General features: G+C 42.3%; 1 protein-coding gene and 1 pseudogene across 1 annotated transcript; one reads left to right on the forward strand and one right to left on the reverse strand.

Annotated features, from left to right (window-relative positions):
- Positions 1-4,139: 4,139 nt before the first annotated feature.
- LOC102272098 (large ribosomal subunit protein uL15-like) lies at positions 4,140-4,597 on the reverse strand (annotated as a pseudogene).
- Positions 4,598-7,979: 3,382 nt separating this feature from the next.
- GDF3 (growth differentiation factor 3) lies at positions 7,980-14,557 on the forward strand. The gene is given in 3 exon segments (XM_014479041.2): positions 7,980-8,265; positions 13,674-14,039; positions 14,042-14,557. Coding segments are annotated over 3 exon segments (1,092 nt in total). The 5' UTR covers positions 7,980-7,997; the 3' UTR covers positions 14,500-14,557.
- The last annotated feature ends 1,687 nt before the right edge of the window (positions 14,558-16,244 follow it).

Genomic DNA, 16,244 nt, shown 5'->3' on the forward strand with positions numbered 1-16,244 from the left:
TTTTTCTGCTATATGAGGTGCCTACACACTCAATTATTGCTTTCTTTCCCTTGATCAAATGCAACTTTAATAAATAATAACGACAGAAATATTTAATGTCTATGTGCTGGAGAAGACTCTTGAGAGTCCCTTGGACTGCAAGGAGATCAAACCAGTCAATCCTAAAGGAAATCCACCCTGAGTATTCACCCCACGTCCGAGGTCAGGGGCAGCGGCCGAGAGCGCCAGACTGCAACGGCGCAGGAACGGCCGAGAGGAGCTACCCTGCGTCCGAGGTCAGGGAGGGGGGGGTGGCCGAGAGGAGATTCCCAATGTCCGAGGTCAGGGGCGGCGACGAGAGGAGTTACCCCACATCTGAGGTCAGGGGCGGCGGCCGGGAGGAGCAACCCCACGTCCAAGGAGCCGTGGCTGGACGGGCGCAGGAGGGCCTAGAGGAGCTATCCCACGCTGAAGGTCAGGAAGGGCGGTGGTGAGGAGATACCCCTCGTCCAAGGTAAGGAGCAATGGCTGCGCTTTGTTGGAGCAGCCGTGAAGAGATACCCTACACCCAAGGTAAGAGAAACCCAAGTAAGACAGTAGGTGTTGCAAGAGGGCATCAGAGGGAAGACATACTGAAACCATACTCACAGAAAACTAGTCAATTTAATCACACTACGACCACAGCCTTGTCTAACTCATTGAAACTAAGCCATGCCCGTGGGGCAACCCAAGATGGGCGGGTCATGGTGGAGAGATCTAACAGAATGTGGTCCACTGGAGAAGGGAATGGCAAACCACTTCAGTATTTGTGCCTTGAGAACCCCATGAACAGTATGAAAAGGCAAAATGATAGGATACTGAAAGAGGAACTCCCCAGGTCAGTAGGTGCCCAATAGGCTACTGGAGATCAGTGGAGAAATAACTCCAGAAAGAATGAAGGGTTGGAGCCAAAGCAAAAAGAATACCCAGCTGTGGGTGTGACTGGTGATAGAAGCAAGGTCCGATGCTGTAAAGAGCAATATTGCATAGGAACCTGGAATGTCAGGTCCATTAATCAAGCCAAATTGCAAGTGGTCAAACAAGAGATGTCAAGAGTGAATGTCAACATTCTAGCAAGCAGTGAACTAAAATGGACTGGAATGGGTGAATTTAACTCAGATGACCATTATATCTACTACTGCGGGCAGGAATCCCTCAGAAGAAATGTAGTAGCCATCATGGTCAACAAAAGAGTCCGAAATGCAGTACTTGGATGCAATCTCAAAAACGACAGAATGATCTGTTTGTTTCCAAGATAACCATTCAATATCACAGTAATCCAAGTCTATGCCCCAGCCAGTAATGCTGAAGAAGCTGAAGTTGAACAGTTCTATGAAGACCTACAAGATCTTTTAGAACGAACACCCAAAAGAGATGTCCTTTTCATTATAGGGGACTGGAATGCAAAAGTAGGAAGTCAAGAAACACCTGGAGTAACAGGCAAATTTGGCCTTGGAATACGGAATGAAGCAGGGCAAAGACTAATAGAGTTTTGCCAAGAAGATGCACTGGTCATAACAAACACCCTCTTCCAACAACACAAGAGAAGACTCAACACATGGACATCATCAGACAGTCAACACCGAAATCAGATTGATTATATTCTTTGCAGCCAAAGATGGAGAAGCTCTATACAGTCAGCAAAAACAAGACGAGGAGCTGACTGTGGCTCAGACCATGAACTCCTGATTGCCAAATTCAGACTTAAATTGAAGAAAGTAGGGAAAACCACTAGACCATTCAGGTATGACCTAAATCAAATTCCTTATGATTATACAGTGGAAGTGAGAAATAGATTTAAGGGCCTAGATCTGATAGATAGAGTGCCTGATGAACTATGGACTGAGGTTCGTGACATTGTACAGGAGACAGGGATCAAGACAATCCCCATGGAAAAGAAATGCAAAAAAGCAAAATGTCTGTCTGGGGAGGCCTTACAAATAGCTGTGAAAAGAAGAGAAGCGAAAAGCAAAGGAGAAAAGGAAAGATATAAACATCTGAATGCAGAGTTCCAAAGAATAGCAAGAAGAGATAAGAAAGCCTTCTTCAGCCATCAATGCAAAGAAATAGAGGAAAACAACAGAATGGGAAAGACTAGGGATCTCCTCAAGAAAATCAGAGATACCAAGGGAACATTTCATGCAAAGAGGGACTCGATAAAGGATAGAAATGGTATGGACCTAACAGAAGCAGAAGATACTAAGAAGAGATGGCAAGAATACACAGAAAAACTGTGCAAAAAAGATCTTCATGATCCAGATAATCACGATGGTGTGATCACTGACCTAGAGCCAGACATCCTGGAATGTGAAGTCAAGTGGGCCTTAGACAGCATCACTATGAACAAAGCTAGTGGAGGTGATAGAATTCCAGTTGAGCTATTCCAAATCCTGAAAGATGATGCTGTGAAAGTGCTGCCCTCAATATGCCAGCACATTTGGAAAACTCAGCAGTGGCCACAGGACTGGAAAAGGTCAGTTTTCATTCCAATCCCAAAGAAAGGCAATGCCAAAGAATGCTCAAACTACCACACAATTACACTCATCTCACATGCTAGTAAAGTAATGCTCAAAATTCTCCAAGCCAGGCTTTAGCAATATGTGAACCGTGAACTTCCTGATGTTCAAGCCGGTTTTAGAAAAGGCAGAGGAACCAGAGATCAAATTGCCAACATCCGCTGGATCATCGAAAAAGCAAGAGAGTTCCAGAAAGGCATCTATTTCTGCTTTATTGACTATGCCAAAGCCTTTGACTGTGTGGATCACAATAAACTGTGGAAAATTCTGAAAGAGATGGGAATACCAGACCACCTGATCTGCCTCTTGAGAAATTTGTATGCAGGTCAGGAAGCAACAGTTAGAACGGGACATGGAACAACAGACTGGTTCCAAAGAGGAAAAGGAGTACATCAAGGCTGTATATTGTCACCCTGTTTATTTAACTTATATGCAGAGTACATCATGAGAAACGCTGGACTGGAAGAAACACAAGCCGGAATCAAGATTGCCGGGAGAAATATCAATAACCTCAGATATGCAGATGACACCACCCTTATGGCAGAAAGTGAAGAGCAACTAAAAAGCCTCTTGATGAAGGTGAAAGTGGAGAGTGAAAAAGTTGGCTTAAAGCTCAACATTCAGAAAATGAAGATCATGGCATCCGGTCCCATTACTTCATGGGAAAGAGATGGGGAAACAGTGGAAATAGTGTCAGACTTTGTTTTTCTGGGCTCCAAAATCTCTGCAGATGGTGACTGCAGCCATGAAATTAAAAGACACTTACTCCTTGGAAGAGAAGTTATGACCAACCTAGATAACATATTCAAAAGCAGAGACATTACTTTGCCAACAAATGTTCGTCTAGTCAAGGCTATGGTTTTTCCTGTGGTCATGTATGGATGTGAGAGTTGGACTGTGAAGAAGGCTGAGTGCCGAAGAATTGATGCTTTTGAACTGTGGTGTTGGAGAAGACTCTTGAGAGTCCCTTGGACTGCAAGGAGATCCAACCAGGCCATTTTGAAGGAGATCAGCCCTGGGATTTCTTTGGAAGGAATGATGCTAAAGCTGAAACTCCAGTACTTTGGCCACCTGATGTGAAGAGTTGACTCATTGGAAAAGACTCTGATGCTGGGAGGGATTGGGGGCAAGAGGAGAAGGGGACCACAGAGGATGAGATGGCTGGATGGCATCACTGACTCAATGGATGTGAGTCAGTGAACTCCGGGAGTTGGTGATGGACAGGGAGGCCTGGCGTGCTGCAATTCATGGGGTCGCAAAGAGTTGGACACGACTGAGCGACTGATCTGATCTGATCTGACTGATGTTGAAGCTGAGGTTTGGCCACTTGATGCAAAGAGCTGACTTATTGGAAAAGACCCTGATGCTGGAAAAGATTGATGCAGGAGGAGTAATGGGCAACAGAGGATGAGATGGTTGGATGGCATCACCACTCAATGGACATGAGTTTGAGCAAACTCCAGAAGATGGTGAAGGACAAACTAGCCTGGGGTGTTGCAGTCCAGAGGGTTGCACCGAGTCAGACAGGACTTGGTAACTAAACAACAACAACAAATCAATGTCAACTTGCTTTTTCTTTTTTGAAAAGCACTCGTTATCATTTAATCAATTTCCCAGCATGTGGCTTCCAGCCACCAGGACACAAGCCCCACCTACACCCTTAATCTTCTCCTCAGCTCTTCTGCTGAAGAATTTGACCTTTACAATGACAGGCTGCTTTGGGAGTTTTCCCTTCCCCAGAACTTTGTAGTAACCCAACAATGCCACGTTAATGATAGAAGGAGTTCAAGTCTTGTTCTTGGCAGCATTCACCCATGTCTGCTCACTGACCTAGGTCCACAGTTTATCAAGATTGGCAGTTGGGCAGAAACTCTGGTTCCTCTTAAGTGGTAATCTCTCAGATCAACTTTCCCAAAGTAACCTGGGTGATATTTGTTGACGCTGATGCCGTGGTGATGCATGGCACCAGCATTACCTTGCCCTCCCGGGTGTTTCCAGTGTTTGCCAGTGTGGCCGTGGCTGTGGCTCATGGGGCCCTAAGTCTTCCTTAGTCAGGGTGGCATGTTGGCAACCTCGACGAAAGAGCGTGTCACCTTGCTTTTATGGAGTACTTACCATTTGTCAGACATCCTGAGCTTGGCATATGCATTATCTCTTCAGATCCCATCAGCAACTCAGCAACGAATGCTTTATTCTCACTTCACAGTTGAATGATTTGCCCTTGATCACACAACTGGTAAGTGGTGGAACCGAATTTTAAATGAGTTGGTCTGATTCTTTCTTTCCTTTTTTTTTTGGCTATGCTGGGTCTTCATTATGGCAATCAGGCGTCTCTAGTTGTGGCACATGGGCTTAGTTGGCCGTGGCATGTGGGATCTTAGTTCCCCAACCAGGGATTGAATCCATGTGCCCTGCATTGCAAAGTGGGTTCTTTACCACTGGATCACTAGGGAAGTCCCCAGTTAGTCTGATTTCTAACTTTAAATCAGGAAAGTTAAATGGAGAGAATCAAAGTGCAGCCTCCATTTATTGCTGAAAACAGGTGGGGTTTGTAGACTAAATGCACTTCCCTGGTGGCTCAGATGGTAAAGCGTTTTTCTACAATGTGGGAGACCCGGGTTCAATCCCTGAGTGGGGAAGATCCTCTGGAGAAGGAAATGGCAACCCACTCCAGTACTCTTGCCTGGAAAATCCCATGGACAGAGGAGCCTGGTAGGATACAGTCCATGGGGTTGCAAAGAGTCGGACACAACTGAGTGACTTCACACATTCACATACAGGGTGCAAGTAGGAGTAGGAGAAATGGGAATGGAGAAGATGTGGCTATCCAAAAGAGCAAGACCTTTGGAAATAGCACCAATTCATTCATTCATTTTTTTGTTTTTAAATTGCACAGATACCTATTGAATGTCTGCTACGTGGCAGACACTTTCCTTGGCAGTGGAGAAACCTTGAGGGAAAGACACACCACTAATCCTTGCCCTCTGTAGGTTATATTCTGTTAGCTTAGAATAATATTCTAGAAATGGAATTGCTGATCAATAAGGACATATAGTCCTTCTTGGACATATTGTTGACCAAAAGGACATATGACAATAAGGACATATAGTATAGCACAGGGAACTAAACTCAATATTTTATAATAACCTATAAGGGAAAATAACTTGAAAAAGAAATTAGTTTGATATTATATAATTCAAACTGAATCACTTTGATGTACACCTGATATACAACATTGTACATCAGCCACGCAGGTATGCTCAGTCATGTCCAACTCTTTGTAACCCCATGGACTGTAGCCCTACAGGCTCATCTGTCCATGGAATTTTCCAGGCAAAAATACTGGAGTGGGTTGCCATTTCCTCCTCCAGACATCAACTATTTATCAATTTTAAAAAATAAAAATAATTTTCCAAAAGATTGAAATGAATTACTAATCAAAGGATATGACTATTTTTTATTTTTAAAAAATAAAAGTGGTAAAATGCATATAACAAAATTTTATCATTTTAATCATTCATAAGTATGCAGTTCAATGGCATGAAGTACACTCATTAAGTATATTCACATTGTCATCGATTTCTGGAACTGTTTCCATCTTGCAGAAGAGAAACTTTATCCCCATTAAACTCCCTATTCCCTATTCTTAGCATTTAGAATGAAAGATACTTAAATAAAAGGATATGATTCACAACCCTCAAGGAATGTGTTATCTGGGAGGGATGTAGGCAAAACACAGTGAAATGCATGGTGATAAGTATTCTCATGGATGCCCACTCAAGACTCATGGGAGAAAGAGGAAGTATCCAGACCTGTTTTGGTGAGTCAAGGAAGTCTTCGAAGTGGAAGTGACCTTTGACCTTGGTCTGTGCAAAGGCTCTAAGATGAAATAAGCTCATAGGAGAAATAAAAATACATCAGTATCATTAAAGCATTAACACTGAAGATGCTGAGTATTAGGAAATGAAACTGGCTAAGGAGATGGGTACCAAACCAAGAAAGTCCTTAAATGTCAAACTAAGGAGTTTAGATTTTATCCTATAAATGGTGAGAAATTATTATATATTAGAAACATTTTGTTTTTCCTTTGGGAAAGCAAGCTCTTAAAACAGAATCTTGGAGGGCACAAACAAAACCTTGTGTGCACTAGGACCCAGAAGAAAGGGGCAGTGATCCCCAAGAGAATGAGCCAGACTTGCCTCTGAGTGTCCAGGAGCCTCTGGTGGGGGCATGGGTGGACAGTGGTCTGCTGTGGGGTCAGGGGCACTGAATACAATGGTCCCGGCCTAAGTCCTTTTGAAGGAGGTTCTTCAAATAGGTGGTATTTAAAAATATGTGGGAGAGAAACTGACCAAATTCAGAGAGCCTCATGTTAAAGGGTTTGAGTTTATGAATGGTTACAATTTAGGGCAATGATTTGTGACCCCAAATCATTCATGACTCTAGAAAACTACCCCCTTTCCTACCACTCTCAAACAATTTAAAAGGTTCAAATGATAAATTTACATTAAACAGTTGCTTATTGCTTACAGAAATGAAAGGCAATGAAAAAATATATATATATTCTTCTATCTACTGCAATAATAAAATTTATCAAGATAAAAAATAGGTGGTATAAAATAATGTAAAATGATAATGTCTCTGTTTTCAAAAAGCTTGAAAGTTATTTTCTCTACAGACAAGCTGATTCTTCTGTAGCATCTGAAAAGACTTACAGTTGTTAGGCCAAAACAAAAAACCCAAACAGAAATTGATTTATGCTGCCTTGTTTAAGCTACTCAATAACCTCCATGCCTTTCCACATGTAATTCTTTCAGCCCCGAATGTCTACTAAGCTTTGCAGTTGTTTTTTTTTTCCGATGTGAATACTTTGTGTGCGCTTCCCTGGTGAAGCGCAGGGAAGAATCCGCCTGCCAATGCAGGACACGTGGGTTCGATCCCTGGGTCAGGAAGATCCCGTGGAGAAGGAAATGGCAACCCACTTCAGTATTCTTGTCTGGAGAATCCCATGGACAGAGGAGCCTGGAGGGCTGCAGTCCTTGGGGTCACAGAGTCAGACGAAGAGCGACTGAGTGCATGCATATTTGTCTAATTAGACTATGAATGACAAGACCTTGAGCTACTAATACATTTCCAGCACTCATCTCAGCGCCTTGCACATAATAGACGCTTAGTAAATGTTTGTTAAATTAGTAAATCTCCTTTCTACTCTGTCTACTGCTGACAAATTTCAGATGGTTGTAGAGTTAGCTCCATGCATGGGTAATCTCTTGTGAATTTTTTTTCTGGAACAGTAGAACTAGGAAAGAGGGAAAAAAAAAATTCTGTTCTTTTGTATCCAATTGCCTTTGAGAGCTGGGAAGAGAGCAGTTCACACCTGATTATCATACGTCAGATAAATCAGCAGCACCTGAATTGCTGGGCAGCTCAGCGCTTAGAGCTCTCTGCGGCTTCACCTCAGCCATGCTTCCTTCCCTAGCAGCCTTGGCTCTCTGCCTCCTGTTCACTCTGGCCTTTGGCCAGACACTCCAATTCCATGAACATGTCTTTCTCCGATTTCTGGGCTTAGACAAAGTGCCTTCACCCAAGAAATTCCAACCTGTGCCTTCCATCTTGAAGAGAATTTTCCAGGCTCAAGAGGAAGCAGCCAGCACCGGCATCTCCAAAGACTTGTGCTACGTGAAGGAGCTGGGTGTCCGTGGGAATATCCTCCGGCTTCTCCCAGATCAAGGTGAGGACTTTGGAGTGTTTCCTAGAGGAGAATCTGGGGTGAAGAAAGGAATAAAGGGGGAGTAACAATGACTCAGATGGTGAAGAATCCACCTGCAAGGCAGGAGACCTGGGTTCCATCCCTGGGTTGGGAAGATCCCCTGGAGGAGGGCATGGCAACTCTCTTCAGTATTCTTGCCTGGTGAATTCCCCACGGACCGATGAACCTGGAGGGCTACAGTCCATGGGGTCGTAAAGGGTTGGACACGACTGAACGACTAAGCACAGCACAACAATGACCCAGGGGTTTGTGGAAGGCCATGTGCTGGCATTTTACCTGTTCTACCTAATTTAATCCCAGCCACCGTCCTGAGAGGAAAGCAGGTATTCTTAACAAGTTTTTAACAATGAGGAAATTGAGGCTCAGACAGGAGATAACTTGTAACCTATTCAAGATCATACAGCTAGTGTGTGAACAAAGCCAGGAGTCGAAATGTTTTATTTTGTTTTGTTTTCTGAATCAACAGCTTTGCGCTACAGTTTAGATAGTGGGGAGGAGGTGGGAGGGAGGGTGGAATTAGGGCTCGGTCTCCCCCTCTTGAGCCCACACTTTACGCATCCCGGTGCCTTTGAGCTCAGTGTGTCTGTAAATTTTGCTTCCCCCTCCTCACCTCCCCGATCCTTTGGATGGGTAGAAAAGGCTATTCTGGATTTGTAACTACAGAGGGATAATATATGCCGCTGTCATACCTTTTGGTACAAGGATCTGAGTAAGTGCCATTCAGTAATTTGTGAAACAGCCCACCCACCAAAAATTACCCAGATCAAGTGTTAAAAGTTGATTCTCCATTCTAGTTCCTGCTCCCACCTGATTCTTATTCAAAGTCGGAGATGAGTGTTGTAATCTGCATTTCTATATAGACTCCCAGGTGGTTGAGATGCAGAATTGAGAGCTCCAGTTGGTTAGTTTTACAGCAACTGGAAATAAGATTTCTGTTCTAGAGGCATTTATTGGATATTTAACTAAATGCCAGGAAATCTGTAACACATGAAGATACAGAGACCAAAGTCTGCCCTTTAAGAGTTTATAGGAAGAGAAAAAAAAAGTTTATAGAAAAGACATCAACAGATGACTTCCATATGTCCTGCTAAGTGTCTCATTAGAGGCTCATGGCCTTGGGGGTGGAGTTTCAGGGATGAATTCTGGAGAGTTTTAAGAGGTGAGGGGAACTAGCTTAAAGGATTCTCCAAGGAGAGAGTAGGAAATAGCTGAGGCTTCTGCCTTCCCTTCCCCATGGGAAAAAAATAATTTTTGTGATGATCAAAATTTTATCTAATGATATAGGAAAAGGACAAAATCTTGTAATCACTCCTCCCTAACCCTCCCCCCTCGGAGAAGGCAACAGCACCCCACTCCAGTACTCTTGCCTGGAGGGTTCCATGGATGGAGGAGCCTGGTGGGCTGCAGTCCATGGGGTCGCTAGAAGTCGGACACGACTGAGCGACTTCACTTTCACTTTGCACTTTCATGCATTAGAGAAGGAAATGGCAACCCACTCCGCTGTTCTTGCCTGGAGAATCCCAGGGACGGAGGAGTTGCTGGGCTGCTGTCTATGGGGTCACACAGAGTCGGATACGACTGAAGCGACTTAGCAGCAGCAGCAGCAGCAGCAACCCTTCCCCTGGAGAAAACCATTAATAGTTGTATATTTTTCCAGACTTTTCTTCTTTACATTTATAATATAAACTTGTAATATTTTTATAAATGGAATCATGCTATACATTCTTCCAATATTATGAACATTTTGTACAAGTAAGAGCAAATAGTGAACTTATCCCTATTTTAATGGTTACATGATACTACATTGTATAGACATAATGCTACAATTTATGTAACTGGTGCCCTGTTGATGAATATAAACATACGTAGTGTAGCTTTGTATCTATTGTGTACATGTGTGCACTTTTAGTATTATTTCCATAGGATCATTTCTTAGAGGATTGTTGTATCAAAGAGTAGGCACATGTATACTTTTTTTTTTTACATTTCTACTTTTAATATACAGCAAATAGCCTCTAAAATTTATACTCCACAATGAGTGTATGAGAATTCTCACTTACTCTGACAGTAATCTCTTTAAAAATAGAAACTTATTGAGGTATAATGTACATTCAGAAGTGTGAGTGAATTGTAGGAAACAGCTCAGTGAATTTTTGCAGAATAACTAGCGCCCAGATCAAGAAATAGTACATGAACAGCACCCCAGAGGCTCCTTCATGCCCCCTTCTGGTTAATCACTGCTTCTCTACAGGGGTAATTTCTCTTCTGACATCTAACATCAATCACATACTAGTTTTGTCCTTTATTAACTTCCTGTCAGTGAAATTGTGAAATGTGTCCTTTCTCACGTCTGGCTTCTTTCACTCTACATTTGTGAGATTTATCCACAGTGTATGTATTTGTAGTTCTTTCTCATTGCTGTATAGGACTTTATTCTGTTGGTGTGTGGCAGTGTTCTTCTTGCTACACCGGGGGGTCATTAGGTAACAACACTCTTTCAGCATTTAACTTTTGTTAATCTGGTAGCAAAACAAGATCTTGCTCTTTTAATTTCTGTTTCTTTAATAAGGCGAAATGGTGCATTTTCAAATGAATAATGAATCATTTATTTGCTTATTTATTTAAAAGTTAGAATATAGTCTCTTTTTCTTCCAGCTTTATTGAGATATAACTGACATGCAGTGCTGTGTAAGTCTAAGGTATACAGCACAATGGTTTAATATATATATGTGTGTGTATGTATATACACACACACATATACATACACATCACAAATGATGATCGCAGTCAGTCCTATAAAGGAATTCCCTGACAGTATCCAGCGTTTAATGAACTTGGCATTTTCACAGTTGTGGCCTGGGTTTTGATATCTGGCCAGGGAACAAAGATCCTGCAAGCTGCAGAGTGCTGTCAGAAAATAAATAAGTTTAGTGAACATCTATCATCTCATTAGATACAAAGTTAATGACATAGAAAACAATTTTTTCCCTTGTGATAAAAACTCTTAGGATTTACTTACTCTCTTAACTTTCATATATAACATACAGCAATATTGATTATATTTATCTGTTTATCTCAATGTGAATCATTCAATTTTATTTTCCAAATAATTGCCTATTTACATATTATGACCTTTTTCCTGTTTAGGATTCTTTTCCTTAATGATTTGTGAGGCCTCTTAATCATTCATAAAAGCTGTTTATAATTGCAAGTATTCTTGGTTGTCCTTTCTGCTTTTAGTTTTGTTAGTGAAAAAATTTCATTAATGGTGTCTCTTTGAATACAGTTTTTTATATTCATGTTTTCAAATCTGTTCCTCTTTTCCTCTCTAGCTTTTAGTTATTTTTTTTTTTAATCATACCTAAGGCATCACCGACTCGATGGACATGAGTTTGGGTAAACTCCGGGAGTTGGTGATGGACAGGGAGGCCTGGTGTGCTGCGATTCATGGGGTCGCAAAGAGTCAGACACGACTGAGCGACTGAACTAACTAACTAAGGAATGTGATTTAGTGATATGAGTAAAAAGTGAGACTAGTATATTAGGATTCGAACTACGAACAGGAGAGATCAACTGTGTAGAGAGGATGAGAAGGATAAGCTCTGTGAAAACTTCCTGAATTTGCTAGTTAGTCAACGTTCAAGACAGATGTTTATTTCAGTGGAGTAGTAGCAGTAAGAGAGCTGGAAAATAGGGACTTCCCTGGTGGTCCAGTGGTTAGGCCTCCAAGCTTCCACTGTAGGGGTCATGGGTTCAATCCCTGGTCAGGGAGATCCCACATGCCAAGTGGTGTGGTCAAAAAAGAAAGAAAGCAACAGAAGACTATATGGTAAAAGGAAGAGATAGAAAATATAGGCTTTTTTTTTTTTTTTAAAGAAGATAGTTAACAAAACAAAACAGAGAGGGGACAGTTTTGGTGATCCAGTGGCTATGACTCCACGTTCCCAGTGCAGGGGGCCCAGACTCGATCCCTGGTCAGGGAAATGGATCCTACATGCCACAAAAGTGGTATGTATTCAGGTATTCAAAAGTCCAAGACTAGAGGTTATTGGCACTGAAAGTGTCAGGACATTGTACTTCCACTGATGGGATCCAGGTTTGATTCCTGGTCAAGGAACTAAGATCCCGCAAGATGAGCTGTGCAGGCCAAAAAAAAAAAAAGAATTATCTAAGGATAAAACATAAGGGAACACCAGATAGCCAGTATTGGTGGGATGACAGGTGTTTGTTTTGAAGTCCTTCTTGACAGCATAGGACGTTCTTTGTGCCATGGGTTCCTTTGGCAGTTCTGTTGAAGCCAGTGAACCTTTTATCAGAATAATTGATTCTATACTGCTGTTGCTAAGTCGCTTCAGTCGTGTCCGGGCCGACTCTGTGCGACCCCATAGACAGCAGCCCACCAGGCTCCACCATCCCTGGGATTCTCCAGGCAAGAACACTGGAGTGGGTTGCCATTTCTTTCTCCAATGCATGAAAGTGCAACGTGAAAGTGAAGTCACTCAGTCGTGTCTGACTCTTAGCAACCCCATGGACTGCAACCTACCAGGCTCCTCCATCCATGGGATTTTCCAGGCAAGAGTACTGGAGTGGGTTGCCATTGCATTCTCTGAATTGTTTCTATGCCTAAAGTTAATTTTAAAAGAAGTCAATTAAATATGGAAAGACATTTATAGAAATATTATAAAAATAAATGTGTGTATATTAATATAAATGATGCTTTTGTGCAACAAGTAACAAGGTCTAGAGAAGGGACTATACCATCAATTCAGAGTAGTTCAGGCATAAATGTTACTTTGAAATGTTTGCAACAACTTAATATATGAACATACCTATGATTTTTATTGGTAACAGTGTCATAGGCTCTTAGAATATTATTAAGATTTGTTGCCTATGTTCATAATTGAAAGAAATGATAAATTTCACTTAGAGTTTACTGAAGATAAAGATGTGATTCTTTTTCCCATCTAAGATGATAGACCTTCTAAGTCCTATTCAGGATCCCTTGGGGACCTGCAGTTATGAAGACAAGAATGTCTGGTCATAGATAAGGAGTAAAAGAAACAAATCCTCCCAAATGGAGGGTTTGAGTATAACTGAGATTTCTCATCCTCTTTTTATTTGCTGTTTTATTTTATTTTTCTGGCCACACCCCATGGCTTCTGGGATCTTAGTTCCCCAACCAGGGATTGAACCCATACCTCCTGCAGTGGAAGTGTGGAGTCCTTACCACTGGAATGCCAGGGAAGTCCTCCCTGCCCTTATTTTGTGTGTGTGGATATACATATACTATTTGACATTGATATGATCACACAGGTTGGGGTGAAGTGAAAAATCTCATGGTGACTCTCACATCTTTCGTTCCCATCTAGGTTCCTTCCTTTACTCCGAGAGCCTTTCGCACGCCTCCTGCCTACAGAAGCTCCTGTCCTTTAACCTGTCTGCCATCGGGGATGAGGAGCAGTTGACAATGGCCCAGCTGGGCCTGGACTTGGGGCCCAACACTTACTATAACCTGGGACCAGAGCTGGAACTGTCTCTGTCCCTGGTTCAAACGGAGCCCCATGTCATAGACCAGGCCACCCCGAAGATGGGTAAAATGTTTACACTGCAGTCAGTACCGTGGCCTCAAGGTGTCCTTCACTTCAACCTGCTGGATGTGGCTAAGAGGAATAATGACCCCCACAAGAATTTAGGTCTGTTTCTAGAGATAGTGGTCAAAGGAGGCAGAGCCTCGGGGAGAATTTTCAGCTCGAGGGCACCTGCGCCAGACTGAGACGTTCTCTTCACACTTCACTGCTGGTGGTCACCCTCCACCCTGAGCAGTGCCAATCTCCCTCCCGCAAGAGGAGGGCAGCCGTCTCTACCTCGAAGGCTTCTTGCAAGAGCCTCTGCCATCGCCACCAGCTGTTCATCAACTTCCGGGATCTGGGTTGGCACAAGTGGATCATCGCCCCCAAGGGTTTCATGGCCAATTACTGCCACGGAGAGTGTCCTTTCTCACTGACCATCTCCCTCAACAGCTCCAACTATGCTTTCATGCAAGCGCTGATGCACGCTGTCGACCCGGAGGTTCCCCAGGCTGTCTGCATCCCCACCAAGCTGTCCCCCATCTCCATGCTCTACCAGGACAATGATGACAACGTCATTCTACGGCATTATGAAGACATGATAGTTGATGAGTGTGGGTGTGGGTAGACTGGCAGCAGTAGACTAGAAGGGGTGCTCTCGGGGTAAATGCTCTAATAATAAAACTACCTGGTTTATGACCTTTGGATCTGAATTGTCAGTATGTTTATGTTTACAGTTTATCATCATTATCCACGATTAATGATGTCCCCTGGTTACACACACACACACACACACACACACACACGGTCTTAATGAACTTAATTTCTGCATCATGCACCTGAGGGTATATTAGAGTCTAGATAGAAGGTATATTGATAGCCTATTATGGGCAGGTACTGTTCTATGCATTAACTTATAAATATATGTCACTGCTCTTTGAGGTAAGCATTATTGTTTATGTTTCATAGATAAAGCAGCTGAGATTTAGAGCAGCTAAACATCCAGTTTTTCTAGAGGCATCAACTTTGGGAGTTCCCCAGAAGTCCAGTGGTTAGGACTCCAGGTTTTCACTGCCACTGTCTGGGTTCAAGTCCCTGTTCAGGGAACTAAGATCCTATGAGCCTTCAGACTTGAATGAGGGAGCCTGATTAGCATAAGCAAAAGTCATAAAAGTTCACCTGTGAACCATTTATCATTATGTGAGTTTATAGTAAGATGCCAAGGGAAGAGGACCAGCCAACATACTGGGCTTCATTAAAAATAAAAGTGCACCAGTAATTATATGAATGTATATTAGGAAATCAAAGGAAGGAATTAGTTAAAATTTAAATGCCAAGATTCAAGAAGCTTCAGATCTAGGTACTAGAGGAATTCTAGTTATTTCAGACTGGGCCACTCCTGTCAATATTCTTCAATCAGGAATCTGACTTATGGTTGGATCTGGCTTATTTGTAGTAAGCCATGCCAGGTCTAGTTTCTTCAGTCTGTAAGTTGCTCATATTAATTGGGATGATTCCAAACCATGTTGGCCAAACATGAAAAATCAGCCTGTTGGGTAAATTATTTCTGAAGCAAATTATCAGTAGTTTTACTTTATTATTTATTGAGCATCTATTATATGCCAATTATTGTACAAGGTCTTGGGAAATAAAAGATTTCTTGGGAAATTTCTCTGTAGTGTGTAAAATCTAGCATGTTGTGCTGTGCTTAGCGCTCAGCCATGTCTGATTCTTTGCAACCGCATGGACTGTAGCTCGCCAGGCTCCTCTGTCCATGGGAATTCTCCAGGCAAGAATACTGGAGTATGTTGCCATTTCTTCCTCCAGGGGATCTTCCCAACCCAGGGATTGAACCCAGGTCTCCTGCATTGCAGGTGGATTTTTTATAAGCTGAGCTACCAGGGAAGCCCTAAAATCTAGCATATTTGGCTTAACTTATTTTAATATCTACAAGTGAAAAAGCATATACCCCAATATGTGAATATTTAATTATTCAAATTGTAATAATGAACTATGTTCCTACATTGTTTAAGTGAAATATTAGCATATATGCCAATATATAAATAGCTCATTGTTCAAATTATATTTATTAACTACTGTATTACTATATGTACTTTAAAAGTTTTTTTTTTCAATAATTTTTTTGGCTGAGTGTGTAGCTTATGGTTTTTTTTTCTTTGTTTTGTTTTTTTAAATTCTTAGCTGTTGTGGCTCTTCATTGCTGTGCTTGGGCTTTCTCTAGTTGCAGCCAGAAGGGGCTACTCTTTGTGGTACCCGGGCTTCTCATCGCAGTGACTTCTCTTGTTGTGGAGCACAGGTTTTAGGCTCGCAGGCTTCAGTAGTTGTGGCTGGGGGGCTACAACGAGCCCTGAC

This window comes from Bos mutus, chromosome 5 (genome assembly GCF_027580195.1).
Source record: "Bos mutus isolate GX-2022 chromosome 5, NWIPB_WYAK_1.1, whole genome shotgun sequence".
NCBI classification, from domain to species: Eukaryota; Metazoa; Chordata; class Mammalia; order Artiodactyla; family Bovidae; genus Bos; species Bos mutus.